This window comes from Typopeltis vanoorti, chromosome 21 (genome assembly GCF_054136105.1).
Source record: "Typopeltis vanoorti isolate ZY-2024b chromosome 21, IOZ_Tvanoo_1.0, whole genome shotgun sequence".
NCBI lineage: Eukaryota > Metazoa > Arthropoda > Arachnida > Uropygi > Thelyphonidae > Typopeltis > Typopeltis vanoorti.
The window spans coordinates 83,488,180-83,514,263 of record NC_143569.1 but is presented as its reverse complement, the minus strand read 5'-3'; the positions used below and the strand labels follow the sequence as shown (position 1 = coordinate 83,514,263).

General features: G+C 34.6%; 1 protein-coding gene across 1 annotated transcript in view; it reads left to right on the top strand.

The window, feature by feature from the left end:
• The window catches only part of PCID2 (PCI domain-containing protein 2), a 191,431-nt gene that overhangs the window by 143,627 nt on the left and 21,720 nt on the right, over window positions 1–26,084 (top strand). Inside the window, exons 13-15 of the mRNA XM_090411518.1 lie at window positions 6,406–6,531; window positions 7,640–7,706; window positions 19,519–19,575. Coding sequence (XP_090267644.1) covers window positions 6,406–6,531; window positions 7,640–7,706; window positions 19,519–19,575 — 250 coding nt within the window. The remainder of the gene's footprint in view (window positions 1–6,405; window positions 6,532–7,639; window positions 7,707–19,518; window positions 19,576–26,084) is intronic.

Below are 26,084 nucleotides of genomic sequence, written 5' to 3'. Positions count from 1 at the left end.
CAAATATACAGTTACACATAAAAGTTACCACCAGAATATCTCATATCTTTGCCTTGATCTGGATACTACTTTCTTTAACTTAACTTGGACGTTTCCGTACTCTATATACCGTCGCGGTTGTCCTGGCCCGAGTAGCAAACGATGTCCATCCTTCCTTTTTCTTTTTTCCTTGACTGGCAGCTGCTTGTTGTTTACACTAGTAGGTAACTGGAGAGATTATGATTTTGCCTGCGATGTTTATCCATCGGACCCGGGTCAGTTCATGCTTGAGATCGCAGGGAGCATGGCCTGCTATACTGCAGGATACATTGGTGGATGTTCTTGGGAACTGACTGTCGAATGAAACTCCAACAATTAACCATGAGTGTACCCTCAGGGTCAAGAGGTACAAGCTACAAACTTCCAACTAAGAACTCCTAATCATCTCCTCTCTCTTCTATTTTTCTTTCTTAAAATTAAAAGTCCTCCTTATTCTTTGTTTTGACTCCGAAGTGTCCACGATCACCTCCGGCACGATGACGTCATTCGTGTTCTCTTTTGCTGAAAGTCTTTGTTTTAGGTGCCTAAATGTTCGCAAGTTGTTGCGAACCTTTTTTGCTGATTCACTATACTAATACAGCATAATTCCTTTCCTCTGGTTTTACACACTATAGTTACACAGGTAATATCAAATATATTCTACAAAGTAGTTAATTTATATCAATAAAAAAATCGGCTAACGCCTTTTTATTCCCGTATAGGGAGTAGGTGAGACCGTTTAGCCCTATCTAACTTTTTTTATATTTAAGATTTAATTTATATTAATTTATTAAGAGTTAATTTACATTTAAGGAAAAAAAAAACAATACATCGTATTTTCTTTATATTTTGATTTGATACCCTTGTAAAACCAAGCTCAATAAGTTAACTAAATTAACTTATCGTGTGAGATTTTACAGTAGGTTATTTTTTACAATAGAGTATGAACAAGATAATTATATCGCCTTTTTCAATTTAACTTTAACCAGAACAAGAAACCGCATAAATACAAAAATGTTCCTACAATTTCTTGTGATTTTTCCTTGATTTTATTATTGTGATTTTACTTTGATTTCCTTTGTTCTGTATCCTGTGATTTTTCCTGTGTTCTGTCATCAGTGTATACAGTTTCGTGATATCATATGCTAGGAAATTTGGTTCCCTAATGTAGCAAGTTTCAGCTTTTACTATTTATAATAATGAGTTTAAATAGAATTGGTTCTATGTACTTTGGTTGCTACTTTTTCATTGTTCATCATAGTGGTGTTCACTTATAGTGTGCATCATCTGTAATATAGGCAACTACCTATAGTATGATTCTTATTACCCCATTAAAATGATTCTTATTACCCCATATACAGCGAATTTAGTGTTCCGACTAATTTCTCTCTTATTCCATATGAATTTATTCAATTGACTTCCCACCATACCAGCTTTGCTGATTCTGTTGTCTATTTCTATATTTAATTTACCATCTCCAGTAAAAATCATGCCTAAATAGCTGAAATGTTTTACTTGTTCCACAGGTTCTCCATTCACAACACAGTTGACATTTTCAATGATTCTACCTATTTTCATTGCCTCTGTCTTTTTATTGCTGACCTTCATACCATATCTATTACAACAGCTATTCAATTTAGGCAGAGAATCTTGCAGACTTGTAGCGGATTTATTTAGAAGTATAACATCATCCGCATAAAGCAAAGAGCTGACATTAACATCTCCAATTTTGATATCATGTTTAATACCACTTTCCTTCATAATGTGATCTATATAGATAATGAATAACAGAGGGGATAATGTACATCCTTGCCTCACACCAGATTTAACATTAAACCATCTTCCTGTACTTCCTTTAATTCTAACTGCTGACTTACAACTCAAATAAAGACTAAATATTGCTTGATATAATGCCCCATTGACACCATATAACTGCAGCGTATTAAAAAGCTTCTCTCTCTCTTGGCACTTTGTCATATGCCTTTTCCAAATCAACAAAACTTAAATACAGATCTTTGTTATATTCCCATGCTTTCTCATCTATTTGTCGTAAAGTGAAGATCTGATCCTGACAGCCTCTATTTGGCCTGAATCCATCTTGTTCTTCACCAAGCTTTTCTTCCACAATTCTTCTCAACCGTTTCTCAAGTATACTTGCATAGATCTCGCCAGGAACACTCAGTAGGGAAATACCTCTGTAATTCTCACGTGCAGTTTTATTTCCCTTTTTATATATGGGTACTATGAGAGCTCTACTCCAATCATCGGGAATTCGTCCCTCTGTCCAGGCCTTCTGAACTATGCAATGGAGCCACTGTAAGACTCTTATACCACCATACTTCAGCATTTCTGGTCGAATATCATCTACTCCTGCTGCCTTTCCACATTTCAAGCCTTTGATGGCTTTATCTACTTCAAGTATGGATATGTATTCCTGACTGCATGCCTGGTCAGTGTTTTTTAGCACTGTGCTGTCATCACTGCTTGTTTCATCATCATCATCTTCCTTATACCCTCTTTTACCTTGCAGTGTCGAGGGTCCATTGATCATCGGACCTAACTCTGTTTTTACAGGATAAGGTGGTCAGCCTTATGCCCCGGTGTATCCTATGGCCTGTAGTGTTGAGTTCTCAAGGCCAGTTTGCCTGCTTTGCGGGATGAAAAACCCCAGAATAAACTGGGGGAAAAACCCTGCTGTCCACGCCCAAGACTGGCTAACTTGGCTATGGCTGAGGAAGATCCTTCAGCTCCTCACGTCACTGACGGGAATCGAACCTAGGACACTCCTTCCCCAGGCATATGGTTGCGAAGCGCATAGCCACTAGGCTAACCACCTAGTGGCTATGTGCTAACAACTTTTTTCAAAGTAATTACTCCATACTTCAAGGATATCTTTTTCTCCCGTTTTCATGTCACCTTTATCATCTCTAACTCCTTTTACAGCACACTTTCCTCCATTCCTAAGCTTCTTCGACAACCTCCAGAATATTTTGCCACCTTCTTGATATTTATTTTCTATATTCTTGCCAAAGTCCTCCCATGACTTTTGTTTAGCTAGTTTTACACAGTGTTTAGCATTCTTGCATTTGTCTCTATATTCTCTAAGAGCACAAGCTGACTTATTTGAACTTTTGATATGCTTTCTTCTTTTCCTTCACTGTCTCTTTAACTTCCTGTGTCCACCAGGGAATTCTGATTTTTTTATCCTTACAGACAACCTCACCACATGCCTCTCTGGCAGAATCAATCAATGTTTTCTTCAGAGTTTGCCACTGAATCTCCAAGGTTTGATTCCTGTTCTCAAACTCTTTCATTTTTTCTTCAGTAATCTTTGTGTATTTTAGTCTACAGTTCACATCTGAGAGCTGCTCAACTTTTATTCGCTTTAAAACTTTCTTACATGTTATTCTTTTCAATATGAAATTCAATTTTATCTTGCTCAAGACTAGATAGTGATCACTTCCAATTTCAAATCTTCTGTACACTCTGGTGCACTGCACCAGGGAGAAAACATCACTATCAACAATAACATAGTCAATGAGACTTTTCTTATTCCTAGCCTCTTCTCTCCATGTGAATTTGTGCACATTTTTATGTTGCAACATGGTGTTAGTAATAACAAGTCCATGTGCTGAGCAGAAATCCAACAGATATTTTGCCATTATTATTAGCTTTGCTCTTTTCTCCAAATTTTCCCAAAATATTTTTGTATGTCTCACAATCATTTCCTACTCTGCTATTTAGATACCCAACAAGGACGAACTTTTCCTTTTTCATTGTGTCAGTTGCTTTTTCTAAAGCATCAAAAAATTCCTCCACTTCTACCTTAGTAGAACCTTCTGTGAGACCATAGGCACAAATAAGTCTCATTGTCCAGTTCCCCATTCTCATATTTGCCCACATTACTCTACTTGAGACTGACTGCCATTCAAGAAGATTAGCCTCGTATTTTGTGTTGAATACTATGGCTACTCCTTCTTTTCCTTGTTAAAAACTTGCTCACTATATATATTATACAGTAAAGGTGATAAGACACATCCTTGTCTTACTCCTTTTTTGATTTCAAAGTTGTCAGAATATGTATTTTTATATCTTATTGAGGCCATTTGATTCCAGTATATATTTGTAATTATACGTAGATCTTTTCCTTTTAACCTGTTATTCTGTAGGATGTGTATTAATTTCATGTGATCTATTGAATCAAATGCTTTGGTAATGAATAAAACAAAGATATATGCTTTTCTGGTTATGTTTTCAAATTGAAAATTCCTTCTCTTGTACTTTTGTCTTTTTAAAAACCTGATTGAGTGTCTTCTATTTCTACTTACAAAGTGCCTTTTATTCTTTCTCAGGATTATTCTCAGTAGTAATTTTGTAACATGGCTTGTTAAACTTATTAGTCTGTATTCTGAACATTTAAAAGTTCTTGGAATTTTGGAAATAGTGACAAAGATGGATTTCCTTAGATCATCGGGAATGTATCCTGTATCATAGATGTTATTAAAAATACCCTTTAGGTCATTAAGTGTGTTTTCATTTACTTTCTACTTCTTTCACATTATGTGAAAGAAGCCTTGATAACCAGAAAAGCATATATCTTTGTTTTATTGATTACACCAAAGCATTTGATTCATACACATCCTACAGAATAATGGGTTAAAAGGAAAAGATCTACGTATAATTACAAATATATACTGGAATCAGATGGCCTCAATAAGATATAAAAATACACATTCTGACAACTTTGAAATCAAAAAAAAGGAGTAAGATAGGGATCTGATCAGGGCCTGGTGTTTTACCTGTTTTAATTTGACTTAGAGCGTATTCTATTTCTTCATATGTAATTGTTTCACCATCCATATTTTGTATATTGGTGCGTCTGTGTGATCAGAGTCAAACAGTTCTTTTCCATATTCTTTCCATCTTTTTATGATATCTTGTGTCCCTAGTAGCATTTTTCCATTTTGATCTTTTATACAAGGATTATGGTTGAACTTTTTCTTTTTATTTGTCAGAGCTTGGATTGACTTATGCATTTCTTTACTATTGTGTTTCTTGTCCAATTCCTCTATGTCTTTACATTTTTCATTTAGCCACTTGTCTTTAGCCTTCCTGCATTCGTTTTTTATAATTTTACTGAGTAGTCTATACTGTTGTGTACTTTTCTTTTTCCATCTTTCATTCATAAGTTGTTTTTACCAGTAACCAGAAATTGTCAAACTTTTTAAACCCACAGAGATTCAAACTGAACAAGAAATATTTGAATATCACAGTGTTGTATTTTGTTTTCCATACCAATCTAATTGTAATTCTTTCTTTAATGGCTCTATAATCAGATGACTGTGGTCCCAGTTATGCAAACATTTTCAAGATTGTAGTGTTTCCATTCCACATAATCTCAGTAAAAAAAAAAAAGTGAATCAAAAGAATAAAAACTTTAAAACCATAACAACTGAAATTGCTTCCCATGCAATAGAACAAAACCATGTGTCACAAATCAGAAACGTTTTTTAATGCTATAAATGTTCATTGCCCCTACTTGATTTCAGAAATCTGGCAAGTGAATCATATTAAAATTAACCTGAAATTCATAGTCAATCAGGATGCATCCTGCTCTTTGATGCCATCTAGGCAAGGAGCACTGTTATCTATATTTTCACATTCTTCGCACTTTCCTTACTTCTTTTCTGATGATGACTATAAAGATTTTATAGTCATCACACCATAAAGATTTTATTCATCTTCATTTACTTACACTTCATCTTGCTTATAAAAGAAATATCAGTCATTTAACACTGTCCCTAATTATCTGTCCTTTGTTCACTCGTTTATAACATCACCTGCAAGATGTTTCATTCATTCATAGGTTTCATCATTTCACAAGATATTCCTGCTGGTTTTTATTATTTTTTAATTTATATTCATCTTTATGCAACTGTCTATTCTGAGTTGATTTTACATTGTTCTAATGTTCTTTCTTTTGCTTCTATCACTCCTATGCACATAGTTTATGAAATTTTCATTTAATTTATATTAGACAACTATAGTATAGTTTTTTTGTCAACTATATTTGCATGTTAGAGGAAACAGAAGTAACTATATCATTTCAGGTGTCTTGAACTTCTGAAGGTATGGTTTTTCTTTTTTAATTTTAATAGATATATTTGTTTTTATTTTAAATTCACTACATCCTATGCCATAATAATGCATTAAGTAGTTGCCAAAAAAAAAGTAAGCTAAGTAGGTCACTCCATTTAATTGATTGCTATATATAAATAAATTTATATTTAGAAAGACTTTTAGCTTTATTCATTTCAGCTTTATGTTGTTAATTATATATGTATATTAATGATTCATATTTGCATTGCTCATTCTTTTTTCAAATAGGCAAGGTAATCTCTTAAGATTCAGTGAGGCAATGGCTGCAAATGAAGCGTTTTTCATCAGATGTGGAATTTATTTAATTCTGGAAAAGCTGAAAACTATTACTTACCGTAATCTCTTTAAAAAAGTGTAAGTAAAGTATATAGAATTAAAAAATTTTTTTTTTTATTTTGTGTAATTTATTTTAATTTTTATTATGTGTAATTATATGTAATAGTGTATGTCCGTGCGGTTAGCCTAGTGGGTGTGCACTTCGCAACTATATGCCTGAGGAAGGAGTGTCCAGTGTTCGATTCCTGTCGGTGACATGAGGAGCTGAAGGATCTTCCTCAGCCATAGCCAAGTTAGCCGGTCTTGGGTGTGGACAATAGGGTTTATCTGGAGTTTTTCATCCTGCAAAGCAGGCAAACTGGCCTTGAGAACTCAACACCACTGCAGACATACACCCGGACATAGGGCTGATCACCTTATCCTGTGAATGGTATGAGGTCCGATGATTAATAAACTCTTGACACCACAAGGTAAAAGAGGGAAAAGGAAGATGAGATGAGATATGTAATAGTGTAACCCTGTCATAGTATTCTGTATAGCCTTCAGTCCATTTCATTTGACATCAAGAGATGCCATGTGGTCACTCAGATGCTCGGTGATGTGCCACATGGTCCAGTTGTATGCTTTTCTGGTGGTTTTAACTCTCTGAAGATCAGTCACTTCAGACACCTCTCATTGGCAGTCTATCCCTTCCTCTTTTCCCTGGAACTTTACCTTCTATTACTGTTTTGAGAAGTCCTCCTTCCATCCTTTCAATGTGTCTAAAGTATTTCAACTTTCTTCTGTCAATATGCTTAAGGAGCCTTAAAGTTTTACTGATCCTTTCTAGCATCCATCCATTTGTCCACCTTTCATTATCAGCCTCAACAGCCTTCTGTAGCACCACATCTTTAAAGCAGCTATCCTTTTCTTATCTGACTTCTTTAAGTTCCAGGTCTCACATCCATAATTCACTGTTGGAAAAACAGATGCATCCAAAATTCTCAGCTTTGTTCCCATGGAGTTAGACTGTACAGCCTTTGAGAGTACATATCAGGAATTTGATGATACTGTTTTTTTGAAATTTATAATAAATGTCTTAGCAAGAGTAGCTGTAAAGAAATTTATCAGGCTCTGATTTTCTACATCAATAAGAAGAATGAACCTTAACTGAAAATACTAACTAATAAATTATTTTCAATTACAGATATCTGCTTTTGAAGACTCATCAGATTCCAATTCATTCATACCTTGCCGCATTGAGGTATTTAAAGGTTAGTTTCTTTGAATTTCAATTTTATCCGTGTCCATCTAAAAAGAGTTTAAATTATACATGTATAATGCAAAAAATTGGCAGTAGTAGCAACTATAAAATTGATCCCTTTAATAACAGTGATAACCATTATGTGATAAATATACTCTTATATTTATCTCATGAAATTTTCTTAAAATTTTGAATGCATAGTGAACAGATTAAGGCTCTTGAAGGTGAACTGGGAGTTTTAGTTAATATCCTGTAATGATATGCTACAGAGACAGCAACTTTAGTAGATTTCACCTTCTTTGTAGTATAAAATTTGAATGTCTATCATATCTGAGCAGTATTAAACAAATATTTTAGGTGGGAAATGAATTTCTTTGCCTGGTATGAGACCACCATCCTGCTTATTGGAGGCCTGAAGTGACTTGAAAAAGTGTCTCTACAGCAGGGTTTTGGGACTATATAAAACTAAATAAATAAATTACAAAATATATATATAAAATTGATAAAAATGGAGGGAAAAAATCCTTAGCCCACTCATAATACATAATGCACTATAGGCTTACCAATAACCTTTCATGGGTGGGAACCACATAATAAAAAAAAAAGCAAATGTTATTGAGGGAAAAGTGAAAGAATTTCAAAAGACCCAAACCCTTAGAGACTGAATGACAAAATATAAAGAAGACATTGATTTTTCTCAGCCAGGAAGGGGTTGAACTTTGCATGCAAAAATAGGAACATGGAGATGGCAGACACAGGAAGTTAAAGAAGCAAGCAAAAGAAAACAGTAACCAAAAGAAATAAAATTACAAAAATTAAACAAATTCAAGATTAAGGATATTCTGAATATTAGAAGCAATTACATTGAAAAATTATTGACTAATTTTTCAACGTAATTGCTAATAACAAGACTAATAGAAAATAACCAGAAAGAATGCAATCTTTAGTACATTTCAATATTGGAGGGTACAAAATAAATATTAGAAAACTGAAATGATTAAATATGGAGCCACTATAGTAGTTTTACAATTTCAGCCTTGAAATTCTTTCACTTTTTCCTCAGTAATATTTTCATATTTGAGTCTAATGCTGTTTGACAAGGCAGCGTTTTATCTCCATTACTGTATGTTGCGATGATGAATAGTGTCCTAGATATGATTAATGACCAGAAATGAGAAACAGCTGTGTTTGCAGATGATGTGTTGATTTGGTCACATTCAGAAGAAGAAATACAGAAGACACTGGACAAAAGGAACAGTGTGACAGAGAACTATGGATTACATATTAATAGCAGGAAGAATCAACACATAATTTTAAATCATAGTGGAAATGTAAATGTTAATGGTGTTAGAACCAATGAGAAAGATTTGAAGAGTAGTGAAAACTATAAATATCTGGGAAATATACTTTCTAGTGATGAATAATTTTACGAAAAATGTTGAGTTTTGAATTTTTGTCACTGATTTTATATTCCAATTTAATAATAATCTTAGCTTAATGATATTGTAATCGTTGATATCTTATTGATGGATATTGCATGCCTAGTTTTTTGCTTTCAGACTGGCAGTATGTTCTCTGCAATGCAAGATAATTATATAGATAATAATTCTCAATGTTACATAGTAATAATGACAGCCTCACTATTTTGACTTTGCAGAGACTTTTTACATGATGTTTACTAAATATTAGCCCATTGTTAAATACACTGGTGTCCAAAAGCTCCAAGGATGAACTACATTTTTTTACCTGTATATGAAAAAAATTTCATGACCACAGCCAAATATGGACTTAAATTTATTGCTAGCATACTAATAAATTATATTGCACAAAAAATGTGTTATAAATTGCAGTATGTTTTTGGCAAAACTTGCAAATTTCCTAATCGTGTAGTTAAGGAATTAATGTACGATGTTTACAGAAAACTATGTGGAGAGACATTTCAGTATGGAATATGTCCACCCCAAACTGTGATTCAGACATTCTTAAGGCACACCTCCTTCAAAGAAAGGATAAGGCCATGTTTATTTTCTGGAGGGGAATTTTAAGCAGCAATGCATCTCCCTATTGCATCCTAAACGTGTTCTATGTGTTGAGATCTGGGGAACATGCTGGCCACTCATTGAATGGCCAGCATTCCCCAGATCCTTGGTCTCCAGAAGTATCTCCACTGCTTGTGTACAATGTGGTGTGGCATTGTCATCCATAAAAATGAATTCTTTGCCTACTGCACCACAGAACAATCAAACATGATGTTGAAGAACTTCATCAATATCATTCACCAGTCATAGTTCCTTTTTCCAGCACTTGTAGCTCTGTGTATTCATCAAACATGATGCCTCTTCACACCATGAACTGAGCACTGCCATATCTATCCCTTTCAAGAACATTCTTGTAATGTTAAGCAGTGCCACTTCATGCTAGATCAACTATCGTCTAGAATCAGAGGAAGACTAAAATGACTCTAATCTGTAAAGATTAGTCTTTACAGATTAGAGTAAAGTCCATTGGTGTCTTGTCCAATTTTTATGGATATAACACCACTGAAAACATGCTCTATGATGTGTTGTAGATAAAGGGACATAGACTACACCCCTTCAGATGTAGTCCAAGGTTTCAAATGCTGCCCATATCATGAATACAATGCTATGTGAGATTCCAAACTCTGACAATATCAGAAATTCTGCGGCCTTCAAGCTTTCCAATAATTCTTCCCCACATGAAATCATCTAGATCAGCAGTTCTCAACCCTATGCCTGTGGGTGAAAATGTGCTTGCTATCAGTTATTAAATAAGGAAAAAAATTAAATTAAAACTGGAAAATATGTCTTCTCCTAGTAATAATATTTATTGAAATTGTCAAAAATGTTAACATTTGTGTTATTTTATAAACATTTTGTAATTTGAATGTGAGTGTTACCATTGCCAATTTTGTGCATATGTTTTATGTATTTATTTAGTCTACTGGCAACTGTACACTTGAGGTTGTGTCACGATGTTGTCAGCACGCTTTGACTATACATTGTTTTCTCATGTTAAAAAATTTTTTAAACACGAGAAATGAGTAATCCAAATAAAAAACAACGAACATATAAATTCAATAATGATTAGGAAGAAGACTATTGTGTTATCCAGGGTAAAGAGAAATGTTTTTGCTTATTGTGCGATGGTTTAATTTAGTTGTATAATAAATGTTACACGTGTATTTATCCTACTTTCATAGTTAATTTGTCAATTGTTATCATTTGATATGATAAGCAAGTATAAATTTTTATAGAAAAAAATATTGGCACATGCCACTCTCTTCCCAACTGCACCAGCAACCACAACCATGTTGAGAATCCCCTGATCTAGATTATGGCTTTGAAACACTTTGCACACAATTTCAAAAATCTGAATGTATATCCACTTTCTGCTCAAAATCATAAGTTATACAAATTACCACAAGCTGATTCATCTGAATTTGGTAGTAATCTTCAGAAATCGTGTTTGTCTGTACATTTTGGACACCAGTGTATTACACTACATAAATCAGACAGATTGCTGTCTTTTTTCCAAAACCAAAGTTTTGATAATGTAATAGCCACATATAACCAGGTATTTGTTCCTGTTTGATAATTTACTAGTCATCAGTAGCATTCATCAGTGACATGTTGATTATAATTATGCAATAATTCATTCTCAACTTTCATAAGTGCCCTCTCATTCTCTCCCCATCCTCTGTAAAATTAAAAATTCCATCTACTGGTATATTATTTGAGCCTTTCAAATGTTTGTAGGTGTCTATCCTATCACCTCTCCTTATCCTGTTTGCTAGTGTCTGCAGTTCATAAATGTTATGAAAAAATTTCTTTTGTATTGTGGAAAAGACCCATGAAACACTTTTTGGACCTTGTTGTCACTTATAGAAAACTCCAGTTTTAGAATTATAGCCTTTATTAGTTGTAGGCATAGCACTGCCAAATTTTGGCTGCTTTTGTATGAGAGCAATCATCATCATCAGTTGCATCAGTCTTGGGACTGGTAGCTCAGCAGCAATTTCCTCCATTCCGCTCTGTCATTGGCTTTCTTCTTAACCTCCTGGTAACTCCTCAAACCCGTGCTGTCTTTGACTTGGTCAAGAAAGCATTTCCTTGGTCTGGCTCTTCTTCTTTTCCCCTCTATTTTGCCTTCAGTTATTCTTTTCACAAGTCCATCATATCAAAGTATATGTCCAAACCATCTATCCCTTCTAATTTTGATCGATTTAATTAGAGTTCTTGTTTCATTTATCTCTCTCAGGACTTGTTGGTTTGATTTTTTTTCTGTCCATTTTATTTTGTTCATGCGGCACCAGCACCACATTTCAAAAGCCTCCAATCTTCTTACATCTTCTCTGCCTAGAATCCAGGTTTCACATTTATACAGTGCAATTCTCCATATCAATGTCTTTACTAATTTTTTTTTCAATTGTAGGTTGAGGTTTCCTCTTAAAATGCTTTTCATCTTAGAGAATTGGGCTTTTGCATTGTTTATTCTTGATCTTATGTCTTCTCTTGTTCTGCCATCTTCTGTTATTAGGCTTCCTAAATATTTAAAGCTTTTCACTTGTTTTTTTTGTTTCCTGCTGATGTCTATATGCTCTATATTGATAGGGATTTTTCCTGTAACAACGATTTTAGTCTTATCTGTGTTGATTTTCATTTTATATTTTTCAAAGTTATTATTTAGTAATTCTAGCATTGTTTTTAACATTCTTCTGTTTCTGCTACAAGGGCTATGTCATCAGCAAATCTTATACACATTACTTGCTCACCATTTATCTTTATGCCACTATTTATTTTATCTTTAGTTTCCTGAATGGCCTTTTTCAATATATAAATTAAATAAAAGTGGTGAAAGTATACATCCTTGTCTTACTTCACTCCTTATATTTATTATTTTCTCCTTATCATTGATTTTAATCCGTCCATTTTGATTTTTGTAAATTTGATAAATTATTTTCCTATCCCTCAAATCTATGCCGATATTAGTTAGACAATTTAGGAGTATTTGCTGGTTTACTTTATCAAATGCTTTCTCTAAATCAAGGAAGCAAATGTAAGTATTTTGACTAAGGTCTAATCTTCTCTCTATTATTGTTCTTAAACAGAGTATTGCCTCTCTTGTTCCTTTATTCTTTCTGAATCCAAATTGGTCTTCATGCAATAGACAATCTATTTTTGAATAAATTCTATTTTGAATAATTTTGAGCAGAATTTTGCTAACATGTGGGATTAAAGCTATTGTTCTAAATTGGCTGCATTTGTTTGCATTATTCTTTTTTGGTATTGGTATTATGGTTGATTTCATAAACTCCTTTGGTATTTCTCCTCTATCATAGATTTTGGCTATTAATTGATAGAGTAAGGTTTTTGTCTCATCATCTAGATTTTGTAGCAGTTCTATAGGAATATTGTCTACACCTGGACTTTTTCCCTTACTCATTTTGGACAGTGCTTTATCAAATTCTTCTCGCATTATTGGGATCCTAGATTATCTTCATTTTGATTTTCTATGTTGATATCAACATCAAGTTCGTTACCATTATAGAGATTTTCAAGATAATTCTTCCATTCCATTAATATATTCTCAGATTCTATTAGTAATTTTCCATTTTCATCTTTGATGGCATTGTTTTTGCTGTTCTTATTAAATTTGAAAGTCAGTTTGTTAATTTCTTTATAGGCTTTCTCTATGTTTTCTTTTTTAAATAATTCATCTATGTTATTACACTGTTCTTCCAGGTATTCTTTTTTGGCTTGTCTACATTTTCTTGTAATTTGATTTTTAAGATATTTGTATTTGGCCACATCTTCTTTAACAGCATTTTTATATTTTCTTCTTTCATCCATAAAGCCAAGTATTTCATCTGTTATCCAATGTTTTCTTTTTTCTTTTTCTGCATTTTTCAATAATTGATTGGATGAATTTGTGATTAACTCTTTAATCATATTCCATTGGTTTTCAATATTATTCTGACTATTTATGTTTTCTGGAATGTTATGATCAGTTGCCTCTTGGTATCCTCTCTTGACTTCTTTACTCTTTAATTTTTCAAGGTTCCATCTTATTGGTTTGTATCTTTTGGAAGAACGACGGTACATTGCGCCCTTCGATTGGAATAGGCCTAAGTTCGATTCTCGTCGCGACGGGAGGAATCTTTATCTGCACGATTTCAATCGAAGGTGAGTTAGCCGATCTCATGCGGAGGTAGCAGAGTTTTTTCTCCTGGAAACTCGGGTTTTTCATCCCGCATACAGACAAATCGGCCTTTCAGAGCACACGCAATTTACAGACAAAAAATACTAGTTGTGGTGGCCGGTAGATGCCGTTGATGGAGATGATTCGTAGTAGAGATTTGGTGTAGTGATTGAGACAGCTGTAGGTGTCCTCCCACGATGAGTCTTTGGACTCCTTGGAGGTGTCAGGAATTATAATAATAATAATAATAATCTTTGGATTTGTTGTTTCCTCTGTTTCAGTTCTGTTTTCATTAAGACAAGGTTGTGTTCACTTCTGATTCTGTATCTTTCTTGACCAATATATATAATCTATTTGAATCCCCAGGTGTATCTTCTTTTTGGAACTTGAAATACTGTTTTTGTGTACAAAATTCTATTAATTGCTTTCCCCTTTCATTCCTACGTCCACGACCAAATCTTCCTGAAACATTATCATTGCTCTCTTCTCCCACTATAGCATTCCAATCTCCCATTATTATTATTGTATTGTCTCTGTCTTTAAGCTGCTCCAGATTTCTTCTATTTGTTCATAAATTTCTTCTATTTCTTCATTGCTATGTTGTGATGTTGGCATGTAGATCATTATAATATTGAGGTTTACTGGTTCGTTTTGAATGCTTATCGCCATGATTCTATCACTATGGTTAATTATTGTAGTGATTAACTTTCCAACTTTTTTATGAAGCATTATTGCAACACCTGACTTGCCCTTCTTTTGTCCTGAATATATTATCCGAAATTCTCCACTCCAGAAATCACCCTGTCCCTCCCATCTCGTCTCACTAATGCCCAGAATGTCTATTTCAAGTCTTTCCATTTCTTTTTTCACATTTTCTATTTTACCTGGTTCTAGCAGTGTTCTTGCATTCCATGTTCCAATATTCAGCTTATTTCTTATCTTCATTTTTGAATAAGTACCAGGATTTCGTTGGCTGTCGACCTGAGAAGCCTGGTTACTTCTCCTGCCAGGCATGACTCCTTCAGTGAAGGCTCCATCGCTAATCTTGACTTCATTTTTAACTTCCATTGCTGCTTTTATTGAAAGAGGAGGAAACACCCCTAGCCCTCGAGTACTCTAATAGCTTCAGAGAGAATGGAGGACCTCCTTCTGGGGTTAGTAAGCAAGAAGAGACAGACAGAAAGTTTTAAGTAAAGAATCCTCATTAGGAAGAATGTTAATATGAGTGTAGAAACAGGAAGTGGAAGAGTTAGAGAAAAGTATGACCAAAAGCTTTGAAATAGATCATACTTAGCTCTGGGACCCCGGGTTAGCCATACCCGTGCCTGCAAGTCTCATGGGGATGAAAGCAATAGGGTTCTTTTTTTTTTTTTTTTTTTTTTTTTTTAATAACGAAACCTGTGGTGAGATCATAATTAAAAGAAACACACGTATTAACTACAGTTGAAATTATTTACTTGTAAATATTTCATCCTAAATATCTTAGGACATCATCAGTACAGTAGTTTAAACAATAATAGGAATAACATACAGTTAGGGCACATGATTACAATAGAATCTCTTTAAACGTGCATAATGTATTACAGAAGTGTGTAAACAACAAAAAAAAAACTAATAATAATTATTTTACACAATTTTGTATGACAATTTCCCATACTTTAGGAATAGTAAGAACGTCATTGCGGTTTAAATTTGGACTGTGTAGTAGGGCTTCAGAACTTTCTTTATATAAACGTTCATGTTTATATAAAGATCTATGTAAAAGTTTAGACTTTTCCCAATGGATCCTATGGCTTAGATTTTCAATTCTGTGTTGAGAGAGAGGCCAGATTTCTGTGGATTAAAAAGACGAATGTGGTCTTGATGTTCCAAGATGCATTTCTGAACAGACCTACCTGTCTGTCCAAAGTAAGACAATTTGCATGAGCATGGAATCTCATAAACGCCAGGCAACATCAAAGGTGAGAGTTTGTCCTTAGGAGAAGGTAACAAGTTGTAAATTTGGTTGATAGGTTTGTAAGTAGTGGCAAAATTGTATTTCTTCGTAATTTTAGAAAGACGTTTGGAGATGCCTTAGACGTAAGGTATGGGAATCCTATGGACTTCTTCTTGTCTGGTTTGATGTGTGACTGATGATTTTTTGAGTTGTTTTAGGATTATATCCATTTAGGATGGCTGTATTTTTGATTATTTCTAGTTCTTAGTTTAGAGATTCTTCAGAGAGCAGAATTTGTGTGCTCTAGAAACTAGTGATTTAATAATGCCAGATTTCTGAGATGGATGATGAGTGGAAGAATTGTGAATGTAGCGATCTGAGAATGTAGGCTTACGAAAGACAGACGTAGCAATGGAACCGTCTTCTTTTCTTTGAATGTGTAAATCCAAAAAGGAGATACCCTGTGGAGATTCTTTTTCTAACGTAAAGTTGATGCGATGATGAAGAAGGTTAATTTTATCCAGAAACAGTTGTAATTCGTGTTCAGGATGATCCCAGACTGCAAATACATCGTTGACATATCTTAACCAAATTTTTGGTTTGGGTTCAAAAGTGAATATTTTTTCCTCAAGGTGTTCTAGAAACACGTTTTCTAGGTTTGGTGATAAAGGAGATCCCATTGCTGTTCCTTCTTCTTGCTTGTAAATTTGACCTTTCCAGGTGAAGTAACCTGATGCAATAACAAACTTGAACAATTCAGTTATATCAGACGGAAATTTTTGAGTTAGTAATTCCATTGTTTCTTTATGCGGAATGTTAATCAGCTTTGACAATGTCAAAGCTGATTAACAAGTCATTTTTTGAAAGTTGAATGTCTTTCATTTTTGTGTGAAACTCAGTAGAATTTTTGATTGAGAGACTGAGTGGCCTATGTGAGGACGGAGAAGGTTAGATAACAATCTTGATAACTTGTAAGTTGGACTGCTGATACAGTCTATGACGGGTCTGAGTGGAACATTAGTTTTGTATAACTTAGGTAAGCCATAAATTCTAGGTCTGGCATGGTATGTCTTAAGTTTTTTGATTGTTTCTTTATCTAAGGAGGACGTTTCATTAAGCAGCTTATTTAATTTTCTGAGTTGATGTTTTATAGGATCATAATCCAATTTGGCGTAAGTATTACGATCTCGAAGAAGTAAATTCATTTTTCGGTCATATGAATTTGTATCAAGAACCACTGGGGTATATTTCCTTTATCAGCTCTGGTAATGATTATGTTTTTATTACATTTTAAGATATATAATAGCTTTCAATTCTGATGGTGGGATATTTAATTCCGAAGGGTTGGCATTGTAGATCACTTTAACTACCTCAAAACGAAGTCTGTTGGCTTCAATACTGGAGAGATGGTTGACTTGGTATCTCCACAGGGTATCTCCTTTTTGGATTTACACATTCAAAGAAAAGAATACGTTCCATCGCTACGTCTGTCTTTCGTAAGCCTACATTCTCAGGTCACTACTTTCACAATTCTTCCACTCATCATCCATCTCAGAAATCGGGCATTATTAAATCACTAGTTTCCAGAGCACATGAATTCTGCTCCTCTGAAGAATCTCTAAACCAAGAACTAGAAGTAATCAAAAATACCGCCATCCTAAATGGATATAATCCTAAAACAACTCAAAAAATCATCAGTCACTTCCCCACACATCAAACCAGACAAGAAGAAGTCCATAGGATTCCCATACCTTATCAAAGGCATCTCCGAACTTCTTTCTAAAATTATGAAGAAATACAATTTTGCCACTACTTACAAACCTATCAACTAAATTTACAACTTGTCACCTTCTCCTAAGGACAAACTCTCACCTTTGATGTTGCCTGGCATTTATGAGATTCCATGCTCATGCAAATTGTCTTACTTTGGACAGACAGGTAGGTCTGTTCAGAAATGCATCTTGGAACATCAAGACCACATTCGTCTTTTTAATCCGCAGAAATCTGGCCTCTCTGAACATGGAATTGAACATCCAAGCCATAGGATCCATTGAGAAAAGTCTAAACGTTTACATAGATCTTTATATAAAGAAAGTTCTGAAGCCCTACTACACAGACCAAATTTAAACCACAATGACGTTCTTACTATTCCTAAAGTAATGGAAATTGTCATACAAAATTGTGTAAAATAATTATTATTAGTTCAAAAGATATATTTCAGTGATTACACCACATTTTTTATTATTTAGTTATATAAAATACTGAAATAATAGTTCCCTTTCAAAAGATATATTTCGGTGATTACACCACATTTTTTATTATTCAGTTATATAAGATACTGAAATATAACTAAATAATAAAAAATGTGGTGTAATCACCGAAATATATCTTTTGAACCAATTAGCCACAGAAGTCTATGTCTGCAATTATTATTAGTTTTTTTTTTTTTTACACACTTCTGTAATACATTATGCATGTTTAATGAGATTCTATTGTAATCATGTGCCCTAACTGTATGTTATTCCTACTATTGTTTAAACTACTGTACTGATAATGTCCTAAGATACTTAGGGTGAAATATTTACAAGTAAATAAAATCCACTGTGGTTAATACGTGTGTTTCTTTTAATTTTAAATAAGGTTCGTTTAGTTTCATTTATGTTAAGTAATTCTTAGCTGACTAAAAACCACCAGTTAAAAATTCCACTTAAATATAATTGATTAATGTATAAAGAATTTTTTTTTTTTCACAAGTGCTCCCCCCCCCCTTTCTCATTTCACCTTCCCTAAATTGTTTTTCTACTTGCATGATTTGACTAATGTAGGATTTATTTTACTATCTGTTGACTAGAACTTTCAGTAGCATAGTTGTTTATTGTATTTGTAGGTGCATGTTCCCAATTGGGCTAATTGGGCTAGTGTGCAATTTTGCAGCAGGAAAAAACTGTAAATGGTTATTGTGTAGATTTTTTGTAGATATGTAACAGCATGAAACAAATAAATGTAAAATAATAATAATAATAATAAATACATAAAATGTATATGAGAAATAAAAATGTGTAGAGTGGAATGCTGCACAGTTCAGAGACCAAGAACTAAAGTACAAACAGCCATGTCTCTTTTTGGAAGATTTCTGGGAAATTATATTTCTGATTTTATCAACAAACATTAATGAATGTTGAAAGTTTTTCCACATGGTTATACTAGAAATTAAAGATGCCATGAAATTATATTCTTGGTTTCATCCTTTATCCAAGTGTAAGCAAACAACGTTTGCACGTGAAGTCACTTCACGACTGGACTACTTGTGTATAGAGACTAATGACTTCACACCGATTACCTTCATATCCCATAATGCAATGCACATATCCTTATGGACATGTAATGCTATACATTATGGGAAGGCCACTACCCAGACCAGCTTTGACCTTTATTGAGGTCTCATCAGTGGGAGCCAGACCTAGAAGTGATACCAAGGTTGAAGTAATGCCGAAGTCATATTTCTATATACAAGTAGCCAAAAGGTGTCACACCTTATTATTAAAATACTCTGGATTAAAGATGGATGTTGAAAGTTTTTTCCCTTGGTTATACTATAAAACTAATATAACATGCTCAGCCAATATTTATATATTTTTCCTTATCATATAATATCTTCTGTTAACAGATTGAAGATGTTGATTTAGATGAGCTTCACTGCATACTTGCAAATCTAATATATGAAGTGAGTACATTTTTGTGCCTTTGCAGTTATGAGGAGGGTGGGACTGAAAAGTTCTGATAAACACCTAGAACAGAAATGATATTAAAGTAACTGATATAACCACAAGAAAGAAAACATCTTAAAACCCTTTAACCATCATGTTTCATCAAATTGTAATAATTTGTCTTTTTCTTTTAGGATATATAAGAAGACATGTCAATTCCTTCATGGTGATTATCACAGCTTTTCAGCACACCCAAGTATGCTTAGGGTTATTTGTTTAATCCATTTTATTATAATTACTTTATGAAAATTATTTTCATAGAGTAATTATTTTCATAATTACTTTATGAAGCCGAGTGGCATATAAAATATCAAAATTTTGTCTGATCTTCTTCGTCCTTTCATAGGCCACTCAGATTCATCGTTAAAAAATTCCACAGAATTTCACACAAAAATAAAAGACATTAAACTGTCAGATACAGGCATGTTAATAAGCTTCGACATTGTCTCTCTCTCTCTCTCTCCACTAACATCCTCACAAAAAGACAATAGAATTGTTAACCCAAAAATTTCCATCTGATATTATGGAATTATTAAAATTTACAATCACATCAGGTTACTTCACATGGAAAAATAAAATATATAAACAAGAGGAAGGAACAGCAATGGCTCACCCTTATCACCTAACTTAGCCAACTTTTTTCTTGAACACTTAGAAGAAACAATATGGCTATGATATGTTGATGATGCCTTTGCAGTCTAGAGTCACACAGAACAAGAACTTGACTCATTTCTAAATAATATCAACAACCTACATCCTCACATCAAATTCACACTAGAAAAGGAATCATCACAAGGTATTTCTTTCCTCAATGTACATACACATCCAGCATAATCAAGATGGTTCCATTTCCTCTTCAGTCTATTGAAAAACCACTTTTTCAGGTCATTACATCCACAATACATCGGCTCACCATCTAGCCATCCATCTCAAAAATATGGTATCCAGAGCACACAAATTTTGTTCCTCTGAAGAATCTTTAAAACAAGAATTGGAAATTATTAAAGATACAGCCTCACTAAATCGATTTAATCTAATAACAACTCAAAAAATTATTAGCCACCCTCCAAAATATCAACCTAGACAAGAAAAAGCCCACCGGACTCCCATACCACATATTATTATTATGTGATACTCCAAGGTGTCCAAAGACTCATCGAGGGAGGGTACCTACTCTATAGCTCTCCTTCTCCACCAACTACAGGGAACCGCAACTACCATCATCATCTATACCAATGCCATCTACTGACCATTACTAGTATCTTTCTATTTATTTATTGCATGTTTTTGATATTTCATACACATACTTTTGTTTGATTATGCTTAGATAAAATAAAGATAAGGATTAAAACAAGAATTTCTTGTCAAGTATAATATAGTAATTAATCAGATAATTCTCAGATCAGGCTGGCTTAGAAACATGACAATCATGACTGTTTTGATGTTTCTGGGTGGTAAAAAAAATATTCACACCTATTCACTTTTTGCTTGAGAAAAGTCTTTATAGCGAAATTAAAAGGTGCTAATTAAAATTCAAGAATTATTCAGTACTGGGGATTCTATCCTCTCTCTCTTTACTAACTTTTGACATAGGTTTCATGTACCCCCCCCCCCCCCTCGCCCCACACTTATCCTAGTAAGATAATGTATGGTAGTCTGTCTCTTGATATACTGCTATTGGTATTTTGTTTTTACTAAAAGCAATTTTTTTTAGATGCATTTTGTAATAATGATGCTCAGGCTAGATGGATTTCAATCAAATCCATATTTAGAAGCTTTACTAAAATTTGTCAAACAATCTTAATTTTGATAAATTGGGCCAGTTTAAATTAATAAAATTTTTTATCCAATTTTAACTTCCATAATCTTTTATTTCAGAAAAATTTCTGAATATTAAAATAAGCTAAAATGTAGATCAAAATATCAGCTTGTTTACTGGAAGAAATTAGCAATTACCATAAAACTAATTCACCAGTCTCATTAAGAAAATATCTGCACCAAAGTTGGAAGCTTTGTTTGGTGGGATTATCATTAAGATTGAATAAGCCAGGATTAGAGAGTCCTCTCTGAGACAATCTGAGTGTCCTATTCTGAAAACAGTATGATTCTTTCGTGTTTCGTATCAAATGCATCTCTGAACGTTTGTCAAAAATTTTGAAGAAATACAAACTTGCTGCTACCTTCTCCAAAATACATTCTCACCACTGATGGTACCTGGCATATATGAAGTGCCATGTTCTTTTAACTTGTCTTATTTTGGACAAACAAAGATCTGTAAATAAACGCATCTCTGAACATCAGGACCACATCCATCTAATCAAACTTCACAAATCTGGTCTCGCACAACATGGAGTTGAAAATGCTAACTAATCACAGGATCCAATGGCAACACACCAAGCTACTACATCGATCCACATATAAATATGAGTGTTTGTATAAAGAAAGTGCTGAAGCCTTATGGCACAGACCCAATCTTAACCGTAATGACTGTCTCGCTATCCCAAAAGTTTGGGAAATTTTTATCCTCAACTGTATAAAATAAATTTATCAGTTTTAATTTAATTTAATTACAGCCCAATAGTATTAGTCCTTAAACATGCTACTGTACACAGAGAGAGATTCCAATGTGAGCATGTGCACTAATGTTTTTTTGAATGTAATTCCTGTTGTTGTTGTTGTTTATAACTGTACTGATAATGTCTTATGATACTTAAGACAAAATATTTACATATTATTGAAAATTTAATTACTGTGGCTTACGTGTGAATTTATAGTTATGAATACTCCATGGGTTTCTCTATATAAAAATTACTTAAGTTTATGAATGTTCCATTCAGAAAAGGTCACATGCTGAACTACAAAGCAAGAAAATATGACCAACTGAGGAGTATACTGAGTTCACTGGAATGGGATCAGTTGCTGGATGGAAAGAATATCGACAGTGCATGGGAAGCATTTAAACAATACTTAAATGATGTGATATCAGAATGTGTTCCAAGAGTTCAAAGAATGAATAGAGCAGGAGTCAAATGGATGTGCAATCTTATTAAGCAAGAGATTCGTAAGAAAAGGACGATGTAGAAGGAATATCATTTGCATAAGGATGATGAATGTTATAAGCAGCAGGCTAGAATAGTCACGACTGTTGTATGGAAAGCAAAGTCTATGAAAAGAAACTGGCTCTGTGTGTGCTAAAGACACCCACAAGAATTCTATCAATATGCTGCAAGTAAAAGAAAGAATAAATATGAAAGAATAACTCTTCTAAATGCAGATGGCATGAGTATTACAGATGCAGAAAAGGTTGTTCAACTAATGAGTGCCCATTTTGCTAAAAGCTGTCATCCTGGTGTATGCGAAATTGAGCTCAATGCTACCTCTTCACTGGATGAAGAAACTTAGGTGTATGAGAATGAGGTATTACAGCTGTTGCACAAACTGAATATTAATTCAGCAATAGGGACTGATGGGATATCAGCATGTGTACTAGTGTATTCAGTAAGAGTGTTCAGCTGAACTGGCTATTCCTTTGACCAGGCTGTTTAATATGAGCCTCAGAACAGGGAAGATTCTGCAGGAATGAAAAGAATGTATGGCAATTTCATTGCATAAGGGTGGTGCAAAGACCAATATGTCCAACTATCAACCAATTAGCATCTCAGGAGTGGTGATGAAGATTTTGGAAAAATTTGTTAGGGCTCACATTCAGAAATGAGTTGACAGTGAATCTCTACTTTGCAATGAACAATATGGGTTTTCTAAGGGAAGGTCATGTTTTAGCTTGCTCACATTCTGTAACAATGTTACCATTGAGATAGGCAAGGGAATGGATACACTATGATACTTTCAGTTGCATGAATTGGAAAATGTGGGTTTGGGTTATAGAATATTAGCGTGGATAAGAGGATGGCTGACTGGCCATCTTCTTCCCCTATCTGCAGAGAGGCTTTCTATAGCCCATTAATACAAGAAGACTTTAGGCAGGCTAAAGGCTGGTCCCATTATCAAGGTACCTTAATTGAGTCAGCACCTGCAGAACACAAGAGATGGGCATCTCTGCTGCACTGTTCTGTAGATGGTGCTCCTTTAAAAGAGTTGTATCTGGTGCCCTACTCAGCATGATTGGGTAAGGGATGGCACCAGAATCCTCTCTGGGTTCAAGTACATTGACCTTATCAGGACGAGGATCAATATCCTGCCCACTTGAGCCTGCACAGCTTGATGGGGTAGTGATGACCCAAACTGTAGGGCTGGCTGCCACTAAGTGAGACATTGTCTCATATAGCCCAGTGTTGCTTCTGCACCCATGTGTGGAGGCATGATGCTGTGGTCTCCATTCTGAACAACCACTTTAAGAACAAATTTTAAGGAGACCATGGTGGAACCACATTATAGGACCTCCGCGGGTTTGTGTAAGCCAGACAGTGATTAAAAGAGATGGTAATGTTTGGGTAGTTGATGCCCAGGTGGTGGGAACAGGGCACCCACTAGCCTATAGCCATAATAATAAGGTAAACTATTATAAGAATAACCATGATCTAGTTAGTAAGATACGGGAGGAGAATGGGGCAATTTCGAGGTTTACCAGCGCCACCATCTCTTTACATGGCATATTATTATTATTATTATTATTATTATTATTATTACGGGTATCTCCATGGAGTCAGTAGACTCATCGCGGGAGACCCAAACTAGCAAAACAATATCTGTCATATCTCTTCTTGAATTCATTTACAGATGAAGAGCTCACAACAAAGTCAGGCAATGAATTCCACTCATTCACCACCCTCCAGGCAAAAAACCTTGTTCTGACACCTTTGTTAACCACACTCTTCTTTAATTTCCAGAGATGACCTCTTGTTCTTCCATCACTATCACACAGCTGAAACATTTCCCCTGCATCAATCCTATAAAAACCTTTTAGTAATTTGAATGTTTCTATCATATCCCCTCTTCTTCGCCTATCAGCCAATCTCTGCAATCCACAAGCTCTCAATCTATCAATGTAGGGAGCATTTTTTATATCACTCACCAACTTGGTCACTCTTCTCTGAACCCTCTCCACAGCCTCCTCATCTCCAAGGAATCCAGGTGACCAGACCTGAGCACAGTAATCCAAATGTGGAAGTATCAATGCTTTATAAAGGGGAATAATAACCTCTTTATCTCTGGATGTCAGTGTGTTCCTCAACAACCAAGTAATCCTATGTGCAATCTTGGACACCTTAGCAATGTGTCCTCTGAACTTCATCTCCTTATCTACCAATACCCCTAAGTCCCTAGCCTCATCAATCTCTTGGAGTACCTTTCCATCTATGTAGTACACAGCTGGTAATCTTTTAATCCCAAAATGCAAGACTTTACACTTTTCCACATTGAACTGACATCCATTTTCTTTTGCCCATTTTACCAGCTTATTTAAATCCTCCTGCAAACTTTCAACATCAGCTTGATTTTTTATTGCACTACACAACTTTGCATCATCAGCAAACAACTGAATATCTCCCTTTAAGCCGTTTCCTATATCATTTATATACAAATTAAACAACATTGGCCCAAGCACAGAGCCCTGAGGCACACCACTGGTCACCTGCCTCATTCTGGACTCGGCTCCTCCATACACCACCTTATGGTATCTCTCCCTGAGCCATTCTCCTATCCATATCACCAATTTAATATCCATTCCCATCTGCTCCAATTTGCGTAACAGTGTTCTATGGGGTATCCTGTCAAAAGCCTTAGCAAAATCCAGAAGTACCACTGTGTAGCCAGTTCCTTTGTCCAACTCTGATGTTATTCTATTATGGATAGTTAATAGATTGCTAAGGCAGGATCTACCTTTAACAAAACCATGTTGGCCTCTATAGAGTATCATATCCTGATCCACCCATTCTTGAATTTTGTCTTTAACCAACTTTTCCAATACTTTTACCACTACTCCTGAGATGGTGATTGGTCTGTAATTCAATACTGCAGTTTTAGAGCCACCCTTATGCAAAGGAACCACTTTGCCTAACTTCCACTCCCTAGGGACCATACCAGAGTTCAAACTTAAATTAAATATCCAGGTAAGAGGGGTTGACAATTCATTTGCACATTCACGCAACACCCGAGCTGATATTCCATCTAAGCCTACCGCAGTGTTTGCATTTAAGTTTCGCAATATATTTAATACCTCTGATTCTTTAGCTTCAATTCTCACATTAGGTATTGCTATAGGTATAGAGATATCCTCACTTGGGTGATAGACTTTTGAGAAGTGATCACTCAGTAACTCGACTATTACATCTGATTTTGTCACCTCAATACCATCAGCACCCACTAAGGTTATCCTTCCGAAGTCATTCTTCCTCTTACTTGCCACATAGCGGAAGAACTCTTTGGGATTACCCTTGATCTCTTTGGCTAAGGTCTTCTCATAATCTGATTTAGCTTTTCTTACTATGCTGGTAACCTTCCTAGCTTG